The following is a 24,248-nucleotide window of genomic DNA, read 5'->3' as shown; positions in this document are numbered from 1 at the left end:
AACCTATGTAAGACTAAATCTATTTATTAAGGCCAGCTCAGTATTTGTCAAGGTTGCTGAGAGGTAAATAAGGTTAGGGAACGTGATTGTTGGCGAGACTGAAGCATTGGGGCTAGGTCCAGGGTTAGGATTGGGATTAGCGCTAGGCCCTGTTTACATCTCGTGACCTATGACGAAAAATTGAGCTGGCCTTATCATTCAGCACTAACCCTATGTGAGGTATTTGGGTTGTGCATTTATGAAAGTAATTTACTTCAAGAAAAGGACTTATACATACACAAATGATAGAAGTACAGATGACCATGTGCAGAGTTCGTTAAGTGACTCAAAAGGAGAGAGAGAGAAATGGGGGTTCAACATCCACTTGACACAAACTGAGTCATTTCACGGCACATATGGTTCAATTTTATTTCAATAATTCGCTTGCGCGTATAGGGGTCTTTAGCAGTGGGAGAAACCGGAGGAGCCGGAGAAAACCCACGAGGCTGAACAGGCGACCCTACTCCTTGTCATGTACAACCGGCGAATCGAGACTCAAAAGGAAGAACCAAACAAGTACAAAAACATCTAAAACATAGTAAACAATAGGCCTACAGTAAACATAGTAACTAGTACAAAATATATGTATAAAAATCTAAAACATAACATATAAATATCAGTATTAAATACACAATAATCAATGTGACCACTATATATAAATCAATCACATAAAGAAAATCACTAAAGTAAGTTTATAAATATTCTTATAAGAAATGGGGGTTAACCCCTACTTTTCTCTACCAATCTAACTTTTCGGGCAAATGTGTAAAGTGAAAACAAAAAATATTATTTCATCTACATGTAGTTGGCAAAGTAAAGTGCCCGAAAGCTAATAAAACACTAATTTTACTTTTCTTTTAATTGAATACCACAAATTGTTACTTAATTGACTATGGGTTAAAACATTTTGTCTATAGCCACTCTAATTTGTGCCACATTTTTCGGGCATCGATTATTATTATTTTGTGTATGCAGCTGCAGCATTCTGATTGGATGGATGGAACTCAGGTCGGCATAAAGTGAGATTCCAGTTGCAAACCGATTGAGAACTTTGAAGTTGCTTAATTCACGGGCTAGAGCAGAAAAAACGCATAATTTTTCAAAATGTCCTCGGGGAGCGCGGGGCCTCCATACCCCGCAACGATATCTTGGTTGAAATTCGAGTCAGCCACGTAAGTTAGGCTATATTAGACCACTTCAATGTCTGGAATAGCAGGAAAACACGTTTGCGGTCGTCACATTTTTTTTATGGGGATGTCCTACACGGTACGCTCCGCCTCTCGCAGACGATCGGCACCGCTGTCTGTAACCCAAATGTTTTTGGGGCATTTTAGGTTCTGCTCCCATCCCCACTTAACATTCATCGAGCCAGTACATCTATGCATCACGAGACCACTTTAAGTACAAATTTATCTCATATCTCAAAATTTATCTTGTTAAGAGGACACTGGTGAAACACCATACATAAAAGGCTGTAGATTATTAAAATATTTAAAATCAGGTCGTGATCCAAATTTATAAATAATGATCCCAACAACCATACATGTATTTATTGTTGGTGTTATACATACGTATACAATTTCACACACCGTCTTCTTTATATAATATTATTATTGGCATATTTATTCAACAAGGAAGTTGCTCAAATATCTATCTTATTTTTGTACACATGTGACGGCGTTAAGAAGTATAAAAGGTCTGACTATACATGTATATTCATTTTATTCGTGCAAACCAGTGAGGTGTTACAATAGGAATAGAAGATGTTAATACAACCGTCTTAACTCTAGGTTCCCACACTATTAGGATTCGCCCCAGGAAAACGCATATGCGGCCGTCATATTTTCCAAATTCTCTTTTTTTGGGGGGGGGGGGGAGACAAGGTAAGCCGTCTGTAACCCAAATTTTTTCGGGCATTTGAGGTTCTGCTCCCCTAACATTCATCGAGCCTGTACGCCTATGCCAACTGGGCTAATGAAGAAGAAGGCATATGACATGCAGGGATATTTTGCTGGGTCATCAGTTTTGTCAACTTGTCATCGAATTTCAATAGAGGTTCAGATGGGATGAAAAAAAAAACAAGAGAGAGTTTAACGTCCACTCGACACTGTCATGTCGGGACTAATATATGGTTCAATTTCATTTCAATAATTTGTTTGCATTGGGAGAAGACCCATGAGGTTAGACAGGTAACCCTACACCTTGCCATTCCCAAATAGAAGCTATCAAGAAGATTACTATTGGAACAATTGAAACCATCCCACTTGACTTGACTCAATGACAGACTGTAGGCTTTTAACGCACACACTTAAAGATAGGTTCCCAGAAAAGTATTTATCGTGTGGTTATTTCCAATAAAAGTATGGCAATTTTGGTATATATGGAAAGTAGAGATATCCAATCTTACAAGAAAAATACTGGATTCCCTGAAAAGCACTCATGGATCGTATACAGGACAAAAATATCTGGGTTCCCCTAATCGACCGCCCGACGATTAGGAATATCTGCACACGTGACGTCAAAGGTTGCACGCGGAGATTGAACGCTTGATGTACATGTTGATAAGCTTTACAAAGAGTTAGACGTACAACACTTTCTGTGATAAAAATCATGGCAGTGGATAATCCGAGAATTTAATTAGGATTCAATATTTGTAATAAATAGTCAGCGATTAAAGACAACATCGTCTTGTGTATGCAATGAATTCTCCTCCGACTTCGCAACCGTAAGTCACTGACACAAACATGACCGCTTTTGATCGATTTTTTATAGCAAGGGTATTCCTTGACAATTACTATGTTTTGCGAAGGAATTGAAGCAAATTTATGATAAATTAATTAGTTTGAATATGTTTTTAGGCCAAATATATCATCAAATCACCCAGTTTGTATGCGGGAATGTATCTTTAAAACCATTCGACCACCTAACCTCTCAAGATTGATATAACAGATAGTTCAACTTTTCCCATCCATGACAGACTGTAGGCTTTTAACGCACACACTTAAAGATAGGTTCCCAGAAAAGTATTTATCGTGTGGTTATTTCCAATAAAAGTATGGCAATTTTGGTATATATGGAAAGTAGAGATATCCAATCTTACAAGAAAAATACTGGATTCCCTGAAAAGCACTCATGGATCGTATACAGGACAAAAATATCTGGGTTCCCCTAATCGACCGCCCGACGATTAGGAATATCTGCACACGTGACGTCAAAGGTTGCACGCGGAGATTGAACGCTTGATGTACATGTTGATAAGCTTTACAAAGAGTTAGACGTACAACACTTTCTGTGATAAAAATCATGGCAGTGGATAATCCGAGAATTTAATTAGGATTCGATATTTGTAATAAATAGTCAGCGATTAAAGACAACATCGTCTTGTGTATGCAATGAATTCTCCTCCGACTTCGCAACCGTAAGTCACTGACACAAACATGACCGCTTTTGATCGATTTTTTATAGCAAGGGTATTCCTTGACAATTACTATGTTTTGCGAAGGAATTGAAGCAAATTTATGATAAATTAATTAGTTTGAATATGTTTTTAGGCCAAATATATCATCAAATCACCCAGTTTGTATGCGGGAATGTATCTTTAAAACCATTCGACCACCTAACCTCTCAAGATTGATATAACAGATAGTTCAACTTTTCCCATCCATATACCCGTCTTCATTAGCCCCAGTTCGGAGCAGAACAGTAGGACGTTAAACCCGTTTCATTTCATTTCCATATAAAAATATGTGGATTTTTAATTAAAATTTGGATTGATGATACTATATTTTATTCTGTGGGTTGGTGTTTAAAATAAATTTAAGCAAGCCAGTATAGTAGGAAGAGAGTGAATTTATAAAAAGTTAATATCTACAAATAATTTTCTTATAGATGAAACACAAATAATGTTATCCAAGTTTTGATAAACCAAAAAAATTAAAAATAATGCATTTTTGACCACTAAAATGTTATTTCATTTGTTGACAAAATACACACAAAGTTGAGCAATTCCCACATACATATAATAACTATTTCTTCATCACACACCATCTTTTAGGGATTGGAGAGTTGTTTATAAATGTCACATTAAGATCTAAGTTGATTGTTGATTTGCAGACTGTAAGTGAGTATTGTAATCTACATCACATGACTGGGGTAATATAAAGTTTATCTGACCAGCTAACACTGAAAGTTCAAGGTTTGAAAATCTTTTTGAAAATTGAATTAAGTAGGATGAATTCCCAGGCTATGTTCGGTTAATTCCATATTGACTTTTGATTTACAGATTTTACATGTATTATAAGTAATGATTAGTCTTCTTGTCAATTGAACCCTGGGGTAGTTCACACTACCATCTCCTCTAAAATTAATGAAATTGAAAAACTAAAAAGTTTTTTGATAGGTTGACACATAAAACATCATTATTGGATAATTTCAATTATTATGGGGCATAATAAACTGGCTTCATATACATACATACCACTTTTATGTGATAGTCTTATGCACTCTTCTAATTGTTGAATATAAAATTACAATAAAAGTTTCTTTGCTGTGAACACCTCAGATGAGAATTGTCATCAGGCTTTCCAGAAGTATGCATCATAATCAGTTGTACTGCAGACAGTAGACTTCCAGTTATTTTTCACAATAGTACTAGAAACATGCATACTTGCACACACATATATACATGTAGATACACTAGAGTTGAAATTTTTTCATTTTTCAAGGAAGCATAATACCAAATGAAAATGGTACCACTCAAAACACTGGTTGTAGAAGAATAAGACTAGCTGATAGTTGACACAGACATGATACACTAGCCAATATGGCTGACCAGGAAATCTCAGGTGTTCTATGTGGGCTTGATTCTTTTAATTTAGCATAAAATATGACCAGACTGGTAGATATAGCAAACACTGAAATGACAAATATTTCAATGTAATAGATTCTTTAAGCTCAATAGAACACAGTAAATAGCAATATTTCCATAATAGATTTTAGGATTTCTGTGGTATTTTTGCGAACTCATTACTACATATTAAGCAATCAGAGAACTCTGAGATTTCAATAGCTGTAACCTGTCAAGATTTTTATCCCATGCTGCTCCTGCTTTATATAACTCACTGCCTACTAACTGAAAACCGGACAGTCAATACATAGTTAAGTTATAAGAAACCTTTTTTATAGACTAAAATTGTTTGCAATCATAATATTCATATCAGATGTACAAATTATATTTTGTACATTATTGCACAGTCCCACTTCAACTGTCACAGCTATATATATTAAGTTTTTAACCATATCGAATCATGTATGTTCATAAAAGTATAAAGCTATGTAGTAGTACCTTGGTCATTAAGGCAAATATGGTACGTGCCTTCGGACCAGCCAAAAATCCAGGCCACAAAAAAAAAAAGTTTTTTTTTTTTGATAATTATCAGGTGCTGATAAAAATGCTTTCCTTTATTTTTATTTAAATAAATGGCATCCTTCTTCATCTACATATTTATCCTTGAAGGCTTTTCATACTCTGTGCTGCCCCGGCAACAAGCTGACTGGAGGTTCAGTCCCTTTTTCCTTTTATTGGTGAACCTAAAATATCTGTATTTTCAGGTTACCTATCAAAATGTGCCTTAGGGCCAGCAGAGCTTTAGAGCTTCAATTTGGCACTGCATTTAGCGACTGCTGTATCCCTGCTGTTACAATAGTGGTATTGAAGACACGACTAAGAAGCAACCGCAACTTTTTCCTCTTTCTTAGAACATATTTTTAATCTTTCTACTTGGAAAAAAAATTGTGGTGGTATAAGCCATGCTTCTTTGAATTATATGAAGTGAAGACCTTCTATAAGGTTCGTGCACAAAAAGAAGGGGAATAACTCCTATTTTCAACAGAATGATAAAGAAGTAGCTATAAAAGGAGACAATGCATCTGTTTCTGTATCCTGAATGCAATCCCCAATTTAGTCTGGTGTTTGAGTGGAGACATCATGAAAAGTTAATTTTTGTACATTATATATCTTACTGTGAAACTATAAAAATGGATGGGCCATCTCCTTTATGTGATGTTATTTTGTAGTTTACCTGATATAAGACAGACACTTGCAACACTGAACTGTCGATTTCTCTTAGTAAGACTATGTGGAAGATATTTATCAACTTTAGTTGTTATTATCATGATCAGTGATAGAAATAAACTGGTCCATCCTATTAAACTAACTGATTGTAACAGATGATACCACACTGAAACAAACAAAACTACAGTCAATTATTATGAAAAAAAACCCAATATTTCTAAAAAAAAAACGTAGAGAAATGGGGTTTAACATCTGCTCCACACAAACTAGGTCATTTCACGACTAACAATAATATGGTACAACTTTATTTTGCTTATTTGGTTACTCATACATGTAGGGGTGTTTTAGCAGTGGGGGGAAACTGGAAGTCCAGAAAAGACAGTTACCCTACTCCTCCTGAAGTACAAGTGCGGGATCGAAATCATGCCAGTTGACTCAATGACAGACCTTGCATAAGACCATTTGATCACCTAACAACAAAAGAAATATTCCTGCAAGAAAAGATCTCCAAAACAAACAGTAAATGAAACTGGAACACAGGCTGCAAACTCAAAGAATCTTCTTGAAAGTAATAAAAATAAAGATCTATCAAATTCTTCAAGATTTACAAATATGAAGCCAGCCAATTACTCATACCAACCAGTGCGTTTGAATTCTGACAGTCATATTTAGAATACATGAATTAAATGATTGGACAGAAGTGTTCATTGATAAATAATACATCAATAAAATTTGTTCACAATGTTCTACACACTGGACAGCAGCAGTATTAGTGCACATCCAAGAAATGCTTTTTATAACCAATTAATAAAAATGCCTGATAAATGGCTACCAGGTATATAGAACAATCATTAAAAATACACAGTACAATAAATGTTATTTCAGACAGAATCATATTCAGCAGACACACACTTGGTTTCGGATCATCTGTACAAATCTACAATTTGATTATTATGTGAATTGAAATCAAACCGGTGCAACGTTTTTCTAGATGTTGTTTTACTCCTGGTATCTGATCTCTAACTTACAATAATTTTTTACTTACATGGTTCTTCGGCAAAGAATGCTGGTATGATCTGACATCGTAGGATATCACAGAATTTAACCCACCACAAACCATAAAAACTATGTGGTGGTAACTGAAACCATGAATGACTTAATGCAGCCAGTGTATATAGGATATTAGCTGGAATGATGAATATTAGGGATAATTTCTCGATTTCACTTAATTTCCTCATCTTGTTAACCACCAGTAGTAATATAACATTATTTTTCTGTCATTTATTACATTATAAAAATAGGAGAACTACATTTCACTTTCAGATTATCCTCCTGCAATAAAATTTAAAAGAAAATTATCACCTTCCAATAGTTTATAGTAAAAATTTGAAGAAATGAAATAATTAAAACCAATTAGCTTTCCTGTAGGAATAAATATGCTATGTAGATCATAGAACTGATGCATATACTGGTGCTGATGATCATTCTAAGTTACTTGCTATTTTTCTTTGTACATGTAAGATTAGGCCAAAGGAAATAAATTGCAATATTTTGTGTTATCTCATAAGAATCCAGTTAAAAAATACTGTAATTGTAAGTAAGTGATTGAATCAATGTTTTACTGTATGTGTTTGGTTTTAGCTACGATTGGAGACGTTTAATTTCACCATGCAAACACATTTTGTTTAATAATTAACTTTTATTGTTCTACTACCAGATACTCATCATTAATTATCAACACAACACTCAGTATAATCATGAGATTATGTGGCTGCTATACGTGTGCATTATTCTGTACTGGCCGTACAATTTTATAGTTACATAGTGGAGGTCAATCGTAGCCATGTTTGAAAATTGGGTTTTGAAAAAGAAAAGCTATTTTTCCGGCATGCAAAATGACCGATGGGTCAGATTGCGTTACGGTAATTTTCCATAGTCCTATATGGCGAATGTGGAAGCCATGTCTGTAACATCTTCAAAGTCAAATAATGTATAGGCCTACTATTATCAAGTATGATAAATTACTACAGTAAACGTCGCATAAGTCGGATTCATATAAGTCGGATCTTTGCTCAACTCGGATAAAATCGTTTGGACCCTTTGATCTTGCACATTTTTCTTATTAATTTTTGGTGTGTAAGTCGGATTTCCCAAGTTGGATCTTTACTCAACTCGAATCAAAAAGGTCGGTCCATTTGATCTAATTCCGGCTTTTTTCCTTCGCCTTATTCGGATTGGCAGTATGTTCAGAATTTGACTAAGTCAGTTTCATCTCGATGGTCTAAAACACGGTTAGCTATTCCATGCACAGAGCCTCAAAATACTTTCCCCTATCATTTTGACTCAAATCAGCCTATTTGACGCGATGCAATAATGGAATTTTCCCGGAAACTTCGAAACTCGCAGACTTTCCGGTAAAATTTAGGACATTTTTCAAAGATGGCAACAAAATGGAAGTTATCTACTCGCACAAACAAACAAAAGCTTGGAATGTGCGTTTGAATCAATTATTATCCGGCTCTTGTAGTTTATTTCTAATCGAGCTAAGATTAAATTTCGGTCTTTGGCTAACTCGGATCTTTGCTTAACTCGATAAAATTGGTCAGTCCACTTAGATCCGAGTATCCGACTTATGCGAAGTTTACTGTATAACAACGGCAGCGAACACAAGGCTTTCTTATTAGCTTATTCACTGTGTCAGTGGACGCCCGTGAATGGCCCTATAGTTATAGACTAATCAATGCTATAGTATACATAACAGGTACCTTGTGAGTGTGACCCTTTTTAACTTGACTTTGTAATTTTGTAGCTAGAACCACGGCACTACCAACTTAGCAACTAGCATCGGAACTGACATCAGTAAGCGTCATTATAACACATAAATTTACAAACGGATCTCAAATGATCAAAATTGGAAAAGAAGCCCTTTTTTTATTTTTGATAGCTGGACAGAAGTCAGAAGGATAAACGAATACACATGAATTAACTTAGCACAAAAAAAGTAAACAAATCTCCACCATTAATATAATACAACAAGGGGAATAACTCTAATACAAATTATTAAATAGTATGGAAGTCCGTTGTTACAATGAATTTAATTTCAGAAAACATTTGCTAGCCCTGTTTAATACTCGTGACCTTTGACCATATCTGCAGTGGTCCTTAACTTTCAAACCTTTCCGAAAACATTCCTGTTGATAGCCAAAATGAAAACTTATTGGATTCTGATTGGCCGAAATGTGTGTCGTATACATGAGTATACCGTCCTATAAATTTCATGTAAATTAAAATACAATAAAATTCAACATTCATATGCAATTGGCATATTGAAACACACAGTAGGACGTTTTTATTATACCCCATTTCAGATCATTTCAGTTCATTGAAACACACAACCTGAAACACAGGCTAAAAAAAAAAAAAAAAAAAAAAAAAAATCAACACACAATTATTAGTAAGTGTATATGAAAAATTATAAGTAAATTTCATTTCAATGCTGGTCTGACAATGGAAGATAATAATTCTGTAATTATCCAAGACTTTCATTAAGTGAATAAAAATATTACACCTCACATTAGATCGTTATTAAGGAGGGTTGGATGGCCGAATGGTTAGCACGTACGCGCTGTATCATAAGGTCTGTCACAGAGTTAACTGGGGTGGTTTCGATTCCTCGGTTGTATGTGACACGAGTAGGGTCGCCTGTCCAACCTCGTGGGGTTTCTCCGGGTTGTACGTGATAAGGAGTAGGGTCGCCTGTCCAACCTCGTGGGGTTTCTCCGGGTCCTCTGGTTTCCTCCCACTGTTAAAGACCCCTATTTAAAATAAAATTGAACCATATGTTAGTCCCGAAATGACTTAGTTTGTGTCGAGTGTACGTTAAACCCCACTTCTCTCTCTCCCTAGATCGTTATTAACTGATGGTGTCATATTCTAAAATAATATTTTTAAAAAATCAACAAAAACCTCCCAGAACACTGACTGAAATGACTGTGGAGAAATGGACTTGATTTTCAAACACAGGTTTTTGGTGGAGAAAAATACCAACTTCGAAATGACAGTGTAATTCAAAACAGCGCAACAACCGCATCAGCACGCTATATAATGTCACGACCACACGAGTGTGTTGACATTTTTCAGATACAATATGCAAATTACTTCGTGCTTAATCCTTGTCGGAATTCAAAGTCATTTAAAAACGTTCCCCGACTCTATGATTTAAGCGGTATCAGAAGAACAACTAAAGCCCTCTAAATTCTGAACAGGGGGTGTTTTATGGATCATTCATGTGACACTACGGGGACAGATGTGGCTATCTAATCAGGAACTCCCAGAAAACGGCGTGTAACACTAGGGTGACACTTATCTAGTCAGGACTTTCACGCTACACATAAAACCCCGAGGATCAATTGACTCTGGAACACTTTGTTGGTTTAACTATATTTTTATGTATTCTTTAATGGTCGAGAGCGAGACATTAAAAGTAATATATTGAAACGGCACGAGGACCGTGAGGCCCGAGTGTTGTTTTAATAATATTACGCAATATCTTAAGCTCGAGACCATTAAACAACTTAGAATACAGACGCACGTGCTTTTACAGTGAAATACGTCACGCGAGTCCAATATTTCACTAGTATAAATAATGTACGATTGGCAAGTTGCCCGTACGATTATTTCAAATAATGGTACGCCAACATCAAAGGGTGACGTAACATCTGTATTTTAAATCTTTATAACATCCACAATACAATAATTATATACAGGCAACTACACACGCAGCTATGGCATAAAATATGGGCTAAATATTGGTTCTGTATCCTCCCTCAGCCTGTAAACCGAGGAGGCTGTGGGTATGATGTTCCCCTAGGAACTCCGAACGAGTTCTCTTCTAGAACCTCTAAAGATTCCTGTTTCCCAGCCTCTCAGCAGCGGAGGCCGTGGGGACGTCCTTCTGAGAATACTAAATGATGTCTGTTTTCCAGTCTTTAAGCCGAGGAGTCTGTGGGAACGTCCTTCTGGGAATACTAAATGATGTCTGAAGGGGAATTTAACCTCGCACTTTCTCATATAAAAAGTATAGATGTGTCAGCTATTAGGGCGGGACAATTACCAGTTTTGGGTAAGTGTTTCGTATGGGCACCGTTTTACGTTAACATTATTCTATTTAATTGGACTAATCTGTGCACGAGATGACTGGACGATAGTACCCTACTTTCAGCAAATCATGGTGGCGGGAAATGTCTGTAAGTTAATCTAAGAAACTTAAATTTTGCTAAATACCTACTTAGCCCAGGGCCGTATTTAGCGGGGGTGCAGGGGGTACATTGCACTCCCAGAAAAATAAGGCGCCCCGAGAAATTGCCCCCCACCCCATCCAAAAAAACAGAAATTATTTGACAATCTTTCAATTGTAAAATAATACACTTGATTATGATCACACAGTGATGCTCTTAAGGCACTGATCAGTTCGTTAGCCCTGATCGAAACTTTCTTATATCACATACGTGGAGGCTATGGCGCCCCACCACTCTGCTGCCCCCCCCCCCACTTTTAAAATCCTACATACGGCCCTGACTTAGCCCATTTCTCATTGTCAGCTACTTGTTTAACCACTTCAATATGTTAAACAGATCACATATAGAAAGAAAATAAACTTGGAACTTCTTTCTTTACCGAGACTAAAAGAATCATCCAAAAGAAATTACCGATTAAAATGAGAAATATGTAGTCCTCATACATATTTGCCAGTGCATATTTGTGCTTAAGCAGCAGAGGTTTTGACTTTTGACTTTTTCGTCTAGAATCGAAGAAGAGGGTTTTAATTTTGAATATCTCCAGCATTATCCTTTCAAAAGTTACGACTGCTCTGTTTGTAAATATGTGTGTGTGTACTGGATGTCGATAAAACGTGAAATATACTCCATCTTTTGTTTTTTGATAGATTATATATGGGGGAATTTAAATATTCAATATGGATATTTCGTGATTATTTAGTTGGGTAAATTTCGTGACAATTTCTCTTGGACCTCTCGGTGGTCTCTATAAGAATTCGACCAACAGAATCCAATGAGCTCGAGCACAATTCAAAATGGGGGCTCAGTTATGGCGTCAAAATAATAAAGTCCCCTATATATCCATTAAAAAGCATAAGGTGGGCTATTTTGCCATGTCAAGGTTTAAATTGGGTTTGACTGTCGTTTGAATGGTGGTTGGTGCTTAATGGGATGTAGTCGAAATGTGGGTAAACCTAATAAATTGCAACTATGGTTTGTTAGTTGATTTGGATTTTGCCTATTTTATATTGATATAGATGATTGTGAAGTGACACATCTCAACTCGATTTTTGTTTTGACGTAATCGAGAGTAGATCAATTGATTTTGTATATACCTTTCCACAATGCAAAAAATCGAATACAGATACGTTTAGAGATGTTTGTAGCACCGCGACCATTATATTATACAGTTAATACTTTTATTAATAAAGTCGAAGTGTGAATTAGAATTACAAAGGTCTATTATAATTCTATATATATCTATATATAAAACGCGCCTAAATAGGATTAACAGGCATTCATATATATTTTATTCAATTCTTAGTTCTGGCTTTTGATATCAAATAAAGAAGGTTTTCAATAGACCGCTTTTATATTAGCCACACTAGTATTAAGAAACTTGTACATAGTTTTTACACTAGCCACGGTCGTTAACAAGGCCAACGTTTAATAAAAAAATAACAAATTGATATTCGCTCTTTCGAAACCACAGTTTACTTTAGATAAGAAAAATATGAAGACTGTATATCAAAATGACAAGAGGGAAATAAAGTGAAGCGCATAAAACGTAAAAGTAGGTAAGTTTTTATAAGTAGTTTTAAAAAACAAACATTACATGCCTACGAAACGATATTTATTTTAATATATTCATGGAAAATGGTTATTATATTTGAGGAGTAAGAAATAGTAGAAACAGTTTATTTTGACGGAATTTCACTGAACTATAACTGTCAATGGGAAATGCCGACGTAGTAACTTTAATTTCCTACCTTCTTCCCCTCTCCTTCTCACCCCAAACATTATTTAAAGATAAAATACGTTTTAATAGAGATTGGATGAAATTGGGTGGTGTTAACTGATATACTTCGGTAATTTTGAGACAAATTGATGGTACTTTTTACTGATATGGTTGATATTATAACGATTATATGCTTCGGCTTACTCTTCTTCGATATCCATCAATGTGTTAACGGGCGAGCCTTGTTTTTTCGTCCCATCTGAACGACTAAGCCTCATTATCATTAGGACTCGGCTTGAAGGCTCGTTTCGACCGATGCCACGTTCGGCCTACGCCGGGATTTTTACAACCACGAACCCCACACGTAAATAACGTAAGCACACCTTCACAATGCTTTGCTCGTAAGTGAATAAATAATAACATACCATTTTCTTTATTAGATATAAGCAACTAATCAAGGATGATGGCAACTGAAGTTGAACCTCCAGTTTCTCGTAGAGAATCCCTGATTATAATCGAAGATGAAGAATTTCTAAGAGATCATATAGAAGCGAGAGATTACACCTCGTATTTATATGTGTTTGATATTTTTAACGAAGAAGAGATGGAAAGTGTTGACGCCATTCCTGAATTTTCTAAAAGAAATGAAAGATTTCTAAAAATTCTTTCGGAAAAAGGCAGGAGAGGCTTTCGAGTTTTTAAGAAGGGACTAGCCAAACGTGGCTTTTTAGATTTAAAAATATTGCATCAGCGTCAAGAAACGGTAAGCATAATATACTGTCTGTTTTGTAATTTGTTGATAGAACTGACCAGACAAACAATTTAAAACTACACAATCAGAATTGAAATGAAATGGGGTTTAACGTCCTACTGTTCTGCTCCGAACTGGGCTAATGAAGACGGGCATACGCCATACCGTGTACTATGACGGCCTACTCTTATATCGAATTCCAACTGTCAAGGGATCTTTTACGTGCACGCCAATGTGTACACCGGACCTCGGTTTTTCGTCCCATCCGAACGACAAACACTACACAATCAGAGTATTGTTATATGGAATAAGCTTGTCCAAAGTGTATTCAAATCAGCCTAATCTAATTAAGTGAGGATCATTTAAAGTTTACATTGGTTTCTATTGATCTTAAACCACCATCTTTATGTATCTTAGATAAACAGTGGATCCACGGTGGCTCAGTGTGTAACACTTTGGATCGCTAACCTGGCCGTTACGTGTTCGATCCCTGCGTTCATCGGGATTTTCCGGCGTGGTTCCCGTTGTCAGTGGTGCAGGGAAGAGGGCCTGGCAAGGGACAACGTACAATATTGTCCGCATGGGGTGAAAAACCAAGGTCCCGTGTACACATTGGTGTGCATGTAAAAGATCCCTTGGCAGTTGGAATTCGAGATAAGTGTAGGCTGTAGCAGCGCTGTCCCTCATAGCACACTGTATGGCGTATGGTTTTTTTCATTAGCCCAGTTGGAGCAGAACAGTAGGACGTTAAACACATTACATGTCATTTCATAGGTAAACATAGTATTATTGATATTCGTATTTACAATCCAGCTCATTCTTAAGGTTCGTCTTACATTTGGATGTGCTAAAGTACACAATAAGAGACTTCGCATAAAAATAGTACATATTTTTGACTTTGGAGACATTGTATTATAAACTATTACACGTGAATAATGTTTTAGTTTAAAGTAGCTAAGTCTCTAACGCAATATCATCCAAATTCTTCGACATTGAAAACACGAATTATTTGTCAATTTAAATCAACATTTAAGACAAAATAAACGTTTCAGCGCCATTTGTAACAAGGGACTCGAAGAATGAAGCTAGACATATTCCACAAGTCATGTCAACGGTGACATCATATTCTTATCTGGTTCGTTCGTTCCTAGAGTTTTACGTCCACTTCCACCTAAGGTGATATCCTAGACAAATTCTTATCTAGAGAGCATGTGCAATAAATACTATCGATGTAGACTGGAATAACCAGACGCTAGAGATTGTCATTCGATTGAGATTCTGGCGTATTTCGCCGAACATAACTGATTTGAAATAAGAGTGAAAATGGAAACGATTGAATATACATTCATATTAAATTATTATATTATATTGACCCATTTGTGTCAATTTCTAGATCCCAAATATTAGCGGTTTAGGTCCTTTAATCCAAGAGAAAATGTTTCGACTGTATCTTCTGCAAATTAGTATTTGGCTTGGGGAGTCCTCACATACAAGAAATATTGTTGCACTACTGTATTTAGAGAAGTAACGCCTACTCAACATTTATTAGGTCATCTCGGGACTAACAGTATTGTATATTTTTATTTCAATAATTTTATTTCCGGAGGTATACTCCTTGCCACATACAAGCCTGGGATTGAACGCTTGGAGTGCATAGGTATCCGACCCTGTGATCTACAAACTGTTTACTTACAAGACTATGATCACTGAATACAGGCATTGAATTTCAGGAAGTTGAGCTAAGTATTGGTCATACTATAGTAGATCGAGCATGGCGGGAAACCATAGAACAAAAAGACGAACAACAAATCTTGAATCATTTTGACTATCTTGTGCGAAAAATAGAGGCATCCAACCTGACAAGTTTCCTGGTGACCAAAAATGTGATAGATGGTCATGATATGAACAGTATAGACACGTTGCCACAACCATTGAGAAACAAGGAATTTCTTAGAATTATTTGCTGTCGTGGCTCCAGAGCCTTTATGTGGTTTGTAGAAGGATTAAGAATGCGAGGTAATGGCCGATTGTGTAATCTGTTACTTGGCAGACCAATAACTGCAAGTGTAAGTATATAATTAAAATTTTATCACTTTCGTCCTGTTCTGATGCAAAATAAAATGTGGTGGTTTCGTGGACTGGGGGGGGGGGGGGGGCGGGCACATCATAGCTACAAAAATACTGCAAACCCATGGCACATGTAGCTTCTAAAATTCAAGAACCTACCATTACAAGTTGTAGGATATAGTAATAGAACTAACGATCTTTAAAGAAAGATTTTCGGGTTCGCATCGAGTTATTTTTTTTTATTAATATACAATCTAAGTAGTCTTAGTTCTTTTTATCATTTCAGACTGACCTTCTTCCCTCCGACAGTGACGATACTGATACAGATGACAGTAGTGATGATACACTGATTAAGGAAAATGACGAAAACATTAATCATTCCTATAGACGAGAGAGTGTACATACAAACAAGAGAGTAAGCGCACAGCAAGAAAGAGCAAATGGAAAATCAAATACCAAAGAAAGTACTGATATGATGGAGAATGTAGAGTCAGATATTGAAAAGGGTACTGAGTCAGACGGTGATAGGGAGGAGGGCACAGATTCAAACTGTAATAGGAAAGAAAGTGCAGGATCAAAGAGGGTGAAAAGCATTGAGAAGGAAAGGAAAGGAAGTGCTGGATCAATTAAGAGTGGAAGTGTACAGACGAATAGGAGAGACAGTGAACAATCAAATAGGAAAGAAAGTGCTGGGTCAATTAAAAGTGGAAGTGTACAGTCGAATAGGACAGACAGTGAACAATCAAAAATGGAAGGAAACTCTGGGTCAAATAAGAGTGGAAGTGTACAGTCGAATAGGACAGACAGTCAACAATCAAATAGGAAAGAAAGTGCTGAGTCAAATAAGAGAGGAAGCGCACAGTCTAATAGGGGAGACAGTCAACAATCAAATAGGAAAGAAAGCGCTGGGTCAAATAAGAGTGGAAGTGTACAGTCGAATAGGGCAGACAGACAACAATCAAATAGGGCAGAAAGCGCTGGGTCAAATAAGAGTGGAAGTGTACAGTCGAATAGGGAAGACAGTCAACAATCGAATAGGGAAGACAGTCAACAATCAAATAGGAAAGAAAGTGCTGGGTCAAATAAAAGAGGAAGCGTACAGTCTAATAGGGGAGACAGTCAACAATCAAATAGGAAAGAAAGTGCTGGGTCAAATAAGAGAGGACGCGTACAGTCTGATAGGGGAGACAGTCAACAATCAAATAGGAAAGAAAGTTTTGTATCAAAAGGAGGAGAAAACGTTGAGTCGGAGAGAAAAGAAAGTGTTGGGTCAAATAAGCGTGGAAGCATACAGTATCATATAAGAGACAGGAAACAATCAAATAGGAAAGAAAGTGTTGGGTCCAATAGAGACAGTAATTCGTCAAATAGAGGGAAAAGTGCACATTCAAATAGGCGAGGAAGTCAACAATCAACAATGAGAGAAAGTCCACACTCAAATACTAGTAGGAGAGGCAGTGCACAGTCAACTCAAAGAGAGAGTCAAACATCTAATCAAACGTTACCGAATGAAGCAGAGAATGTCAATCGTGACCAAGAACATTACGATGAATCTGAAAATCATAATGTAAAGGTTAAGAAAAGAGAACCCAATAACGACACCTTAGATAAAGAAGAAAACAATGATCTAACTACAGAAGGTACGGAAGAAAACGAAAAACAAGCTGAAAGCAAAATAGGGAATAACAAAGCAGAAAGCGGTGAATATAAAAACGCAAAGCGCCAAACAAGTGTGAAAATCGACGAAAGGGTGGAACAAAATGGTAATACAGCCGGCTTGCCACCGTTGTCCCCGTACCAGAAAATAACATCGCGGAAGATAAGTCGCGAACCAATTGTTTCTGCACATGCAATGCGCCTAAAACAACGTCAGTTCTTACTCGAAGACGCTATAGAGGCTAACAACGTTGCTCTAAAGATGGTAGGACAAGGAATCATTGACAAGTTAGACGTAGAAACGATACGGGCATTACGCGATGATCATCAGAGAGTTCGTGAATTAGTAAGTCTGGTGTCTTGGGGAGGATCAAAGGCGTACGATTTATTCCTAGAAGCTTTAGATGAAGCTGACTATCCTAGGGTACGGCAAGTATTAACATCTGATAATGACATGGATATTGAAACTTTGGCTGAACTTAACCAACATAAAAAGAACGTCGATCAGGTATGTTATTAATGCAAGAGTCAGGTCACGCCCGATTTCCATCTTACCAATTATCATCCCAAACTTAGGCTGCCTGTCTACAGCTAGCTCCGCCTGACGTATGACGTAGATGGATCGCTGCGTGCAGTTTGATCAATTATAGGGGGTGGTATTGGAATGAATTTTTCCTCATTTAATACTTTTGGGATTACAAAACTAAGAACATTAACTGTATTTCCTACAAGACTATAATTAAACATGGCCTCAATTGTGATGTTAGCGTAAACCAAACAAGACACAATCGGGCGTATTGCCAACACTACCCAAACGTGAATAGCCCGTGTTTTAGGGGGGCAATATACAATCTGCTGTTTTGTCAGGCAAAAATAATGTCCATTCTAAAAAAGACCGAGCTGTGTATAGGACACTGTCATTTCTAGTCAAACCGAAATGAAGAACTGGCCAGCAGTGGTCAGTGGCCCTATTCTGACCATGGACCATATCATTTTATTTACGATTTATCAATTTCTATATAGTCTTTTGCTATTTTTTTAAATTTTATTTAATTTTAGCTTGATCTCCAAATACCAAGTATAATCATAGATGATGTATCCACTGTAAAAGACAGCGATTCCGAAGACAATTTTGTAGACTGTGGTGTCTCTTCGAGAAAAGCTTCTCGTGGATCTAGCGGAACCGAAGGATCAAGCCGAAGAAGTGAAGTTTCGACTCCGAAAAGTAAACTTTCCGGTCGGAAAAGTAAAACTTATCGTCAGAATAATCATAAAAGTGAAGTATCTAGTGATAAACGTGGTATTTCCGGTCAAAGTAGCTCTCGTGATAAAAATACAACAAACAGAAAGGCATATTAGAATCCCTGACAGCCTAGGGTGTGTATTTTTTTGTGGTAGTATTATTATCGAGTCATTTCTATAAATGTTATTTATTATTTAATAAAACAAGTCGCAAAAATGATGGATACTGTTATTATCCCCAGAGTATATTTGTTACTATCTCCACGGGCGCCTGTAACATGGAAACTCTCTTTCAAGAATAACATTAAGCTGGGACTAAGATTTATGTCTAAAGGTCAATTTAAACGATCACACGACATATGTTCAAAATCTTCATCAAATATTTGTTTGATGATGTTCGCACTTTTCAAGGTCGCTAGATACAACATACAACATTCTTTAACATCTTCAAGGTTGCTTTTGAATATTTTATGGATTTTTGGACATACAATATGACCCTGTTTATGAAGAGCAACCGATTATGAAAGTCGAACCATTGGCACTGTGGACATGTTGCTGCATGCGTGCTGACATTTTGATGGATTGTCAATGTGACCCAGTTTACCATGTGACCAAGAACTGTTCTCTGATTCTTTCCAGACGTAAAACATCATACAACAAGTTCAAAATAAATGTGCATTCTCAAACATCCTTGAACATGTTCTCAAATGTTTGACCATGTTCGCATTCCCATCTACACCATAAAACATTACCCTTAAAACATCATCATACGTGTTTGATGAAGATTTTGAAAACATATATGATCGTGTAAAATGGTAGAGTTATTCAGGCACACAACAAAAATCCAATCAACGAGCTATAATTTGGGGCTTGCTTTAACAAATATGAGAAGACACCTGAACTGCCTAGTGTTAGCCATCTTTAATAGAAGGCTTGAACTCGCCTTAACCCTTGTCGGTGCACGTGGGGTCTCCGTGGACCCCATGCACATGTTTTATAGTGTTTTGTTATAACTACTGGGCACTGCTTTCTGAAATTTAGTGACATTGTCTCCTATACATTTTTACACGTAGCGAAGAGTTCGGTATTCATATGCTTCTCACATGCAGAGTTCTGTTACATGCAAATCAGGCCCAACGTTTGAAGGGAACAAGGGGTCCAATCGAACCCCTAACTTTCAACTCACAGTAGGGATTTTGCTAATGTATTTGCTGACTAATACCATATTGCGTATGCCAGAGTATTCTCTCTTTTAACATCTGCATGTTACAAATACCAAAAATTAAATGATGAATTCCAAATATTCAATGTATCAAGCGTGAATTGCGTGAATATTTCAATGTTTCCAACAATTTAAACCTCAGAGGTATCACTGAAAGATTTATGGCAACTCTTGTGCTGAAGCAAGCTGTCTGAACCTTTACATCAATTCCCCTAAAATATGTAGTCAAAAAAGCAGTTATGAGGCCTGGATAAGCAACGTGGGAATTAATAATAGTGACCCGCGTCCGTCTGCATCGGTAGGGAACATAATAGTTATCTCCCTTACAGCGTAACGCCGGATTCATTTTACTTTATGAAAGAGAGAGCGAGATATGGGGTTTAACGTCTACTGGCCACAAATGAGGTCATTTCGGGACTAACATGGCTGAATTTTATTTAAATAATTCGCTTGCGCGTAGGGGTCTTTAGTAGTGGCAGGAAACCCAAGTACTCGGAGAAAATTAGGAATTTTACTTTATGAGTAAGCACTACTATAAACTTCTTATATGCTTCACTTAGAATGAGAAAAGGAACGAGAGAAGGTGAGAGAGAAATGAAGTCATTTCTGGATTAACCTATCAGTTTCATAACAACAATTCGCTTGAGCGTAGGGGTCTTTAGGTTGGACAGGCCGTCTTAGTCTTCTCCTATATAGGATCGAAACCACGATAGACTGTGAAGTAAAGCGCATGCTCGTTAGATTACTCGATCCACTCGATCCCCTCTCCCTCTTAAACGAATTTATAAATATGGTCGACCAACCAGTCAGTCGAACTATACTACGTTTTTAATCTGATATTTTAACAGTTATATGTTATTGTTTATCTTTTATGAGGATAGAGTCTATTGATTTTCAACGATTGTAATTACATGTAGACCGTTTATCACGATTCTTTTACGAGTTATGGACCTCTTTAGGAAATCCTGAAGCTACACTCACAATGGTCACCGGTTCTATTTGATCATACCGATATTCAACAATTTCCGACACAATCTGGTACACTTAATGAGTTTCGCGGAAACGATAGGGTTTGTTCTCTCATCACCTCGGCGCACACACATTTATGAAGAAAATTCTGATTTAATGTGTATCTTTTTTCGTGTTCGTAATGTTTTCAGAATAGGGGAAGGAGTAACACTGGAGCGGAAGATTGTGTAACATAAAATGTCGATAGGGTTCATCCTTTTATATCCCCAGTGCTTCACATCAAAGTTTTCGGTAAAGGTCGCATATCGCTAAACGTCGATAGGGTTCGTCCACTGATGACCAAATTCTTCACATCAAATTGGAAGACAATCTTATACAAACTATAACGTTCACAATTTGTTGACGGACGGACGAACAGCTGGGCCGATCGGCCCATAGGCAGACTTGCAGCGGCCACAACCATTTTTTGCGGTTAATCATTAATGAGCGTTGAGCAACAGGTCGGATTCAAATCCAGTGAAAATCCGACACATAAGATGGCATCAAGAGTTAATTATGGGCTTTTCATGTTGATAAATGTCTAATTAATAGTTTATATAGCATTTCACACCCGAAGAAAGACCTACATAATGTATGTTTAAGGGACTCCGTAGATATGACTAAGAATTAACGAAAACTTTATTTTAAATTTGATCGTCCAATATCTATGAATTCAAAATCAGAAAGGAAACTTAATTATGATGTTTCGTTTTGATTTGCTTGCGGTCATAAATTAAATGATACAAATATTTTTTCCATTGCACATAATAAAATAATAATTATGTAAAGGTATTATGAACTACATAAACGACATCCTAAAGCAGGCTTGGCAAAAATTATCATCAGTTATTTTCACTGAGTTTAACTGACGATCATGTAAAATGAAAAGAAAAAGAAGACTTGACCATCAATAGCCCGCGCTCTAGGACATATTTAGGTATAAGGCACAGGAATAAAACATGTGTTGTCTGTCTACAATTAGCTTCGCTTCAGGACAGACACGAAGCTGGTTGACCGACATTTTAATTTCCACTCTTAAGTATACTTCGAGCTGCTCCCGTTTAATGAAATTGAAAATGTGTATTTAGTCTGTGTGTGTATGAGAGATGTAAAACGGATTAGAACCGCAAATCAGTTATATGCTCAGTTCTAGATATGTGAGTTGTGCAAAATTCCATAAATTTTCATGAAGATATCTTGAATTAATTGTCCCCCGGAATAATAATTGTACCTTCCTTCGAGATAACAAGGGAGGCAGCCCAAAACGCCAAAAATTATGTTATGGTAGTGTATTTCATTAACGGCTGTGTGTTTTCGAGGATTCTCATTGTTCTTACATTAGAGAGAATGTAGTTGAACTCTATTCAATTTCAATTTATATAAATGGCGCGTAATGAAATGAAATTGAGTTTAACGTCCTACACAGGGGCGTGCTGGCAGGGAGTTTAGGAGGACGGTGTCCTCCCAGGCCCCCATTAAACAATAAGTCCACTCGTATAAGCGCCCCCCCCCCCCCCAGAGCTCTAATTTCCATTAGCATTATATTAAGCAGACCTGTCATGAGTGTCTTGTGTAGTACAGTAGTATGTCTTATAGTCAAAATAGCAGCATAAATTTGGAAAATATGATACCTAGATTTCTCCCAGAAGTGCTTGCAAAACGCCTTTCCCGTTGTCAAATTTCAAAAATTTTCTGGGGGGAGAACCCACCCAGACCTCCCTACCAGCGTCGCGCCTTTGGCGCGCGGGTCGCCTTCGGGGACCGACGGGCCCCTTCGGGGCCAGCACGCCCCTGGTCCTACAGGTACTAATCTTCTTAAAGTCAGAGCCACTCGTTGGCTCAGAGAGTCGATTATGGGCTTGTCATGTTAATAAATGCTTTAATTATAAGCTATACAATATTGTAAGCCAAAAAAGACAGACAATAGTCCGACTTAGCTCTTACATAATGCATTTTTAGTAATATAAGAACATAAAAGATGTGGAATTCTTTAATTGTTCAATCAGTCGAATTACTAAGTTCTTTCTTTACAGGTCGATTAAAATGGCTACAATAGTCTACCTATAGTATCAATAAACAGAAACGAACTCTTCAACAGAAAGTACTAGATACCAAGTGGCTCGTGTCGTCGTCTGCTGCTGGAAGCCACACAATTTCTAGCCGACAGAAGAGAGAATTACCCTTAATTCAATAAATGTTGGTAATTTGACGAATTGTAAACATGAAAATGTTAATCAAAATCTCGTTCAATCATTTTAGACGATTTCCCCCAGATTAAAATCGAATTTTATGCTGCGGAACGCTCGTGTTTCTCTTTAATGAAATTTCTATTGCTTCTTCATGTTAACTAGAATTGCGGCCATTTTCTACGATAATACGGTTTTCTGCTCTTCAGACGCGGGCATTTGTTTGCCTAATCACGTTAGGCTACATTTTTTGGATTCCTCATAAATCGAATACTTTCAATCAACTAGAACCAAGTGTATGTTGTGCTTTGACAGGGATCAACAGTAATTTTAAAAAGAAACCTTATGGTTTTGTACACGAAGCACGACACGCGTTCATGAAAATTGCTTATAAGATTACAGATTGCGATATTTTACATTAATATACATTTATTGGGTTCTATAAGACTTGATAATACAATTTTGTTCTATATTCATTTCATTTTTTTTTTCTTATTATGAATTTCAAGAATTATATATTTAAAAAGATTACACCCCTCCCAAATCGGCAGTCAACTAAAGAAAAAAGAACGCTTGCTTTCCTCCTCTACATAAACTTAATTCAACGGATCATATCACGAAGACATAAACAGATGCTGCAACCAATCTTTATTATGTTTGTGGCCACCACTTCTGAACACTCGATTTCTTGTTAGCGAAGATGGTTTTGATCAAATAAACAAAAAATAATTCCTTTAGTACATATTTAAGAGGGATTAGATATTGAATAACAGCTCCGAAGCACATAATATGACTATGGAGACAATTAATCTGGTCCAAACAATTTTTCAAAAGATAAGCTAGACAATTCGGCCTGATTACTCAAAAAAACATAGAACAAACAGTAAACGTATCTAACAGAATGGTTCATTTTGACATTTGGATAGGCAACCAATCCAAATGTCAAAATGAACCATTCTGTTACATACGTGAACTTCTAACAAGAAATCT

The 24,248-nt window shown here is 36.7% G+C and overlaps 2 protein-coding genes across 5 annotated transcripts; one reads left to right on the top strand and one right to left on the bottom strand.

Annotated features, from left to right (window-relative positions):
- Positions 1 to 1,906: 1,906 nt before the first annotated feature.
- On the bottom strand, positions 1,907 to 9,145 carry LOC126821069 (uncharacterized). Of its 2 annotated transcripts, XR_007680246.2 has the most exons (5): positions 8,878 to 9,145; positions 7,158 to 7,444; positions 6,120 to 6,278; positions 4,517 to 4,952; positions 1,907 to 4,221 (listed from the first exon to the last, which is right to left on the bottom strand). XR_007680246.2 is itself a non-coding variant. In XM_050549375.2 (4 exons), exons 2-4 carry the CDS (start codon positions 7,348 to 7,350, stop codon positions 4,795 to 4,797), a joined length of 510 nt encoding a protein of 169 aa, XP_050405332.1. In that variant the 5' UTR covers positions 7,351 to 7,444; positions 8,878 to 9,145; the 3' UTR covers positions 1,907 to 4,794. The 2 variants fall into 2 exon arrangements, 1 of the variants encoding a protein (XP_050405332.1); XM_050549375.2 differs by having other exon boundaries at positions 1,907 to 4,952.
- A 3,660-nt stretch (positions 9,146 to 12,805) lies between these two features.
- On the top strand, positions 12,806 to 23,530 carry LOC126821681 (dentin sialophosphoprotein). Of its 3 annotated transcripts, XM_056101433.1 has the most exons (6): positions 12,806 to 12,961; positions 13,567 to 13,889; positions 15,608 to 15,943; positions 16,231 to 18,108; positions 18,660 to 18,977; positions 23,106 to 23,530. In XM_056101433.1, exons 2-5 carry the CDS (start codon positions 13,587 to 13,589, stop codon positions 18,957 to 18,959), a joined length of 2,817 nt encoding a protein of 938 aa, XP_055957408.1. In that variant the 5' UTR covers positions 12,806 to 12,961; positions 13,567 to 13,586; the 3' UTR covers positions 18,960 to 18,977; positions 23,106 to 23,530. The 3 variants fall into 3 exon arrangements, with proteins under 3 accessions (XP_055957408.1, XP_050406108.1, XP_050406109.1); XM_050550151.2 differs by lacking the exon at positions 23,106 to 23,530 and having other exon boundaries at positions 18,660 to 19,608; XM_050550152.2 differs by lacking the exon at positions 23,106 to 23,530 and having other exon boundaries at positions 12,806 to 12,965; positions 18,660 to 19,608.
- Positions 23,531 to 24,248: the final 718 nt, after the last annotated feature.

This window comes from Patella vulgata, chromosome 5 (assembly GCF_932274485.2).
Source record: "Patella vulgata chromosome 5, xgPatVulg1.2, whole genome shotgun sequence".
In the NCBI taxonomy this organism is placed as follows: Eukaryota; Metazoa; Mollusca; class Gastropoda; family Patellidae; genus Patella; species Patella vulgata.
Note: the sequence above shows the minus strand (reverse complement) of the source record. Positions and strands in the feature narration are given on the sequence as shown.

Excerpts from the sequence above, each read along its gene's own strand:
- LOC126821681 (XM_056101433.1), top strand. The coding sequence starts at position 13,587 with ATGATGGCAACTGAAGTTGAACCTCCAGTTTCTCGTAGAGAATCCCTG. Across the intron at positions 13,890-15,607 it reads TGCATCAGCGTCAAGAAACG|GAAGTTGAGCTAAGTATTGG; the intron begins GTAAGCATAATA and ends ATTGAATTTCAG. Across the intron at positions 15,944-16,230 it reads GCAGACCAATAACTGCAAGT|ACTGACCTTCTTCCCTCCGA; the intron begins GTAAGTATATAA and ends TTATCATTTCAG.
- LOC126821069 (XM_050549375.2), bottom strand. The coding sequence starts at position 7,350 with ATGAGGAAATTAAGTGAAATCGAGAAATTATCCCTAATATTCATCATT. Across the intron at positions 6,279-7,157 it reads ATTCTTTGCCGAAGAACCAT|TGTGGTATCATCTGTTACAA; the intron begins GTAAGTAAAAAA and ends TGTTTGTTTCAG. Across the intron at positions 4,953-6,119 it reads AAGTGTCTGTCTTATATCAG|TGTTTGCTATATCTACCAGT; the intron begins GTAAACTACAAA and ends TTGTCATTTCAG.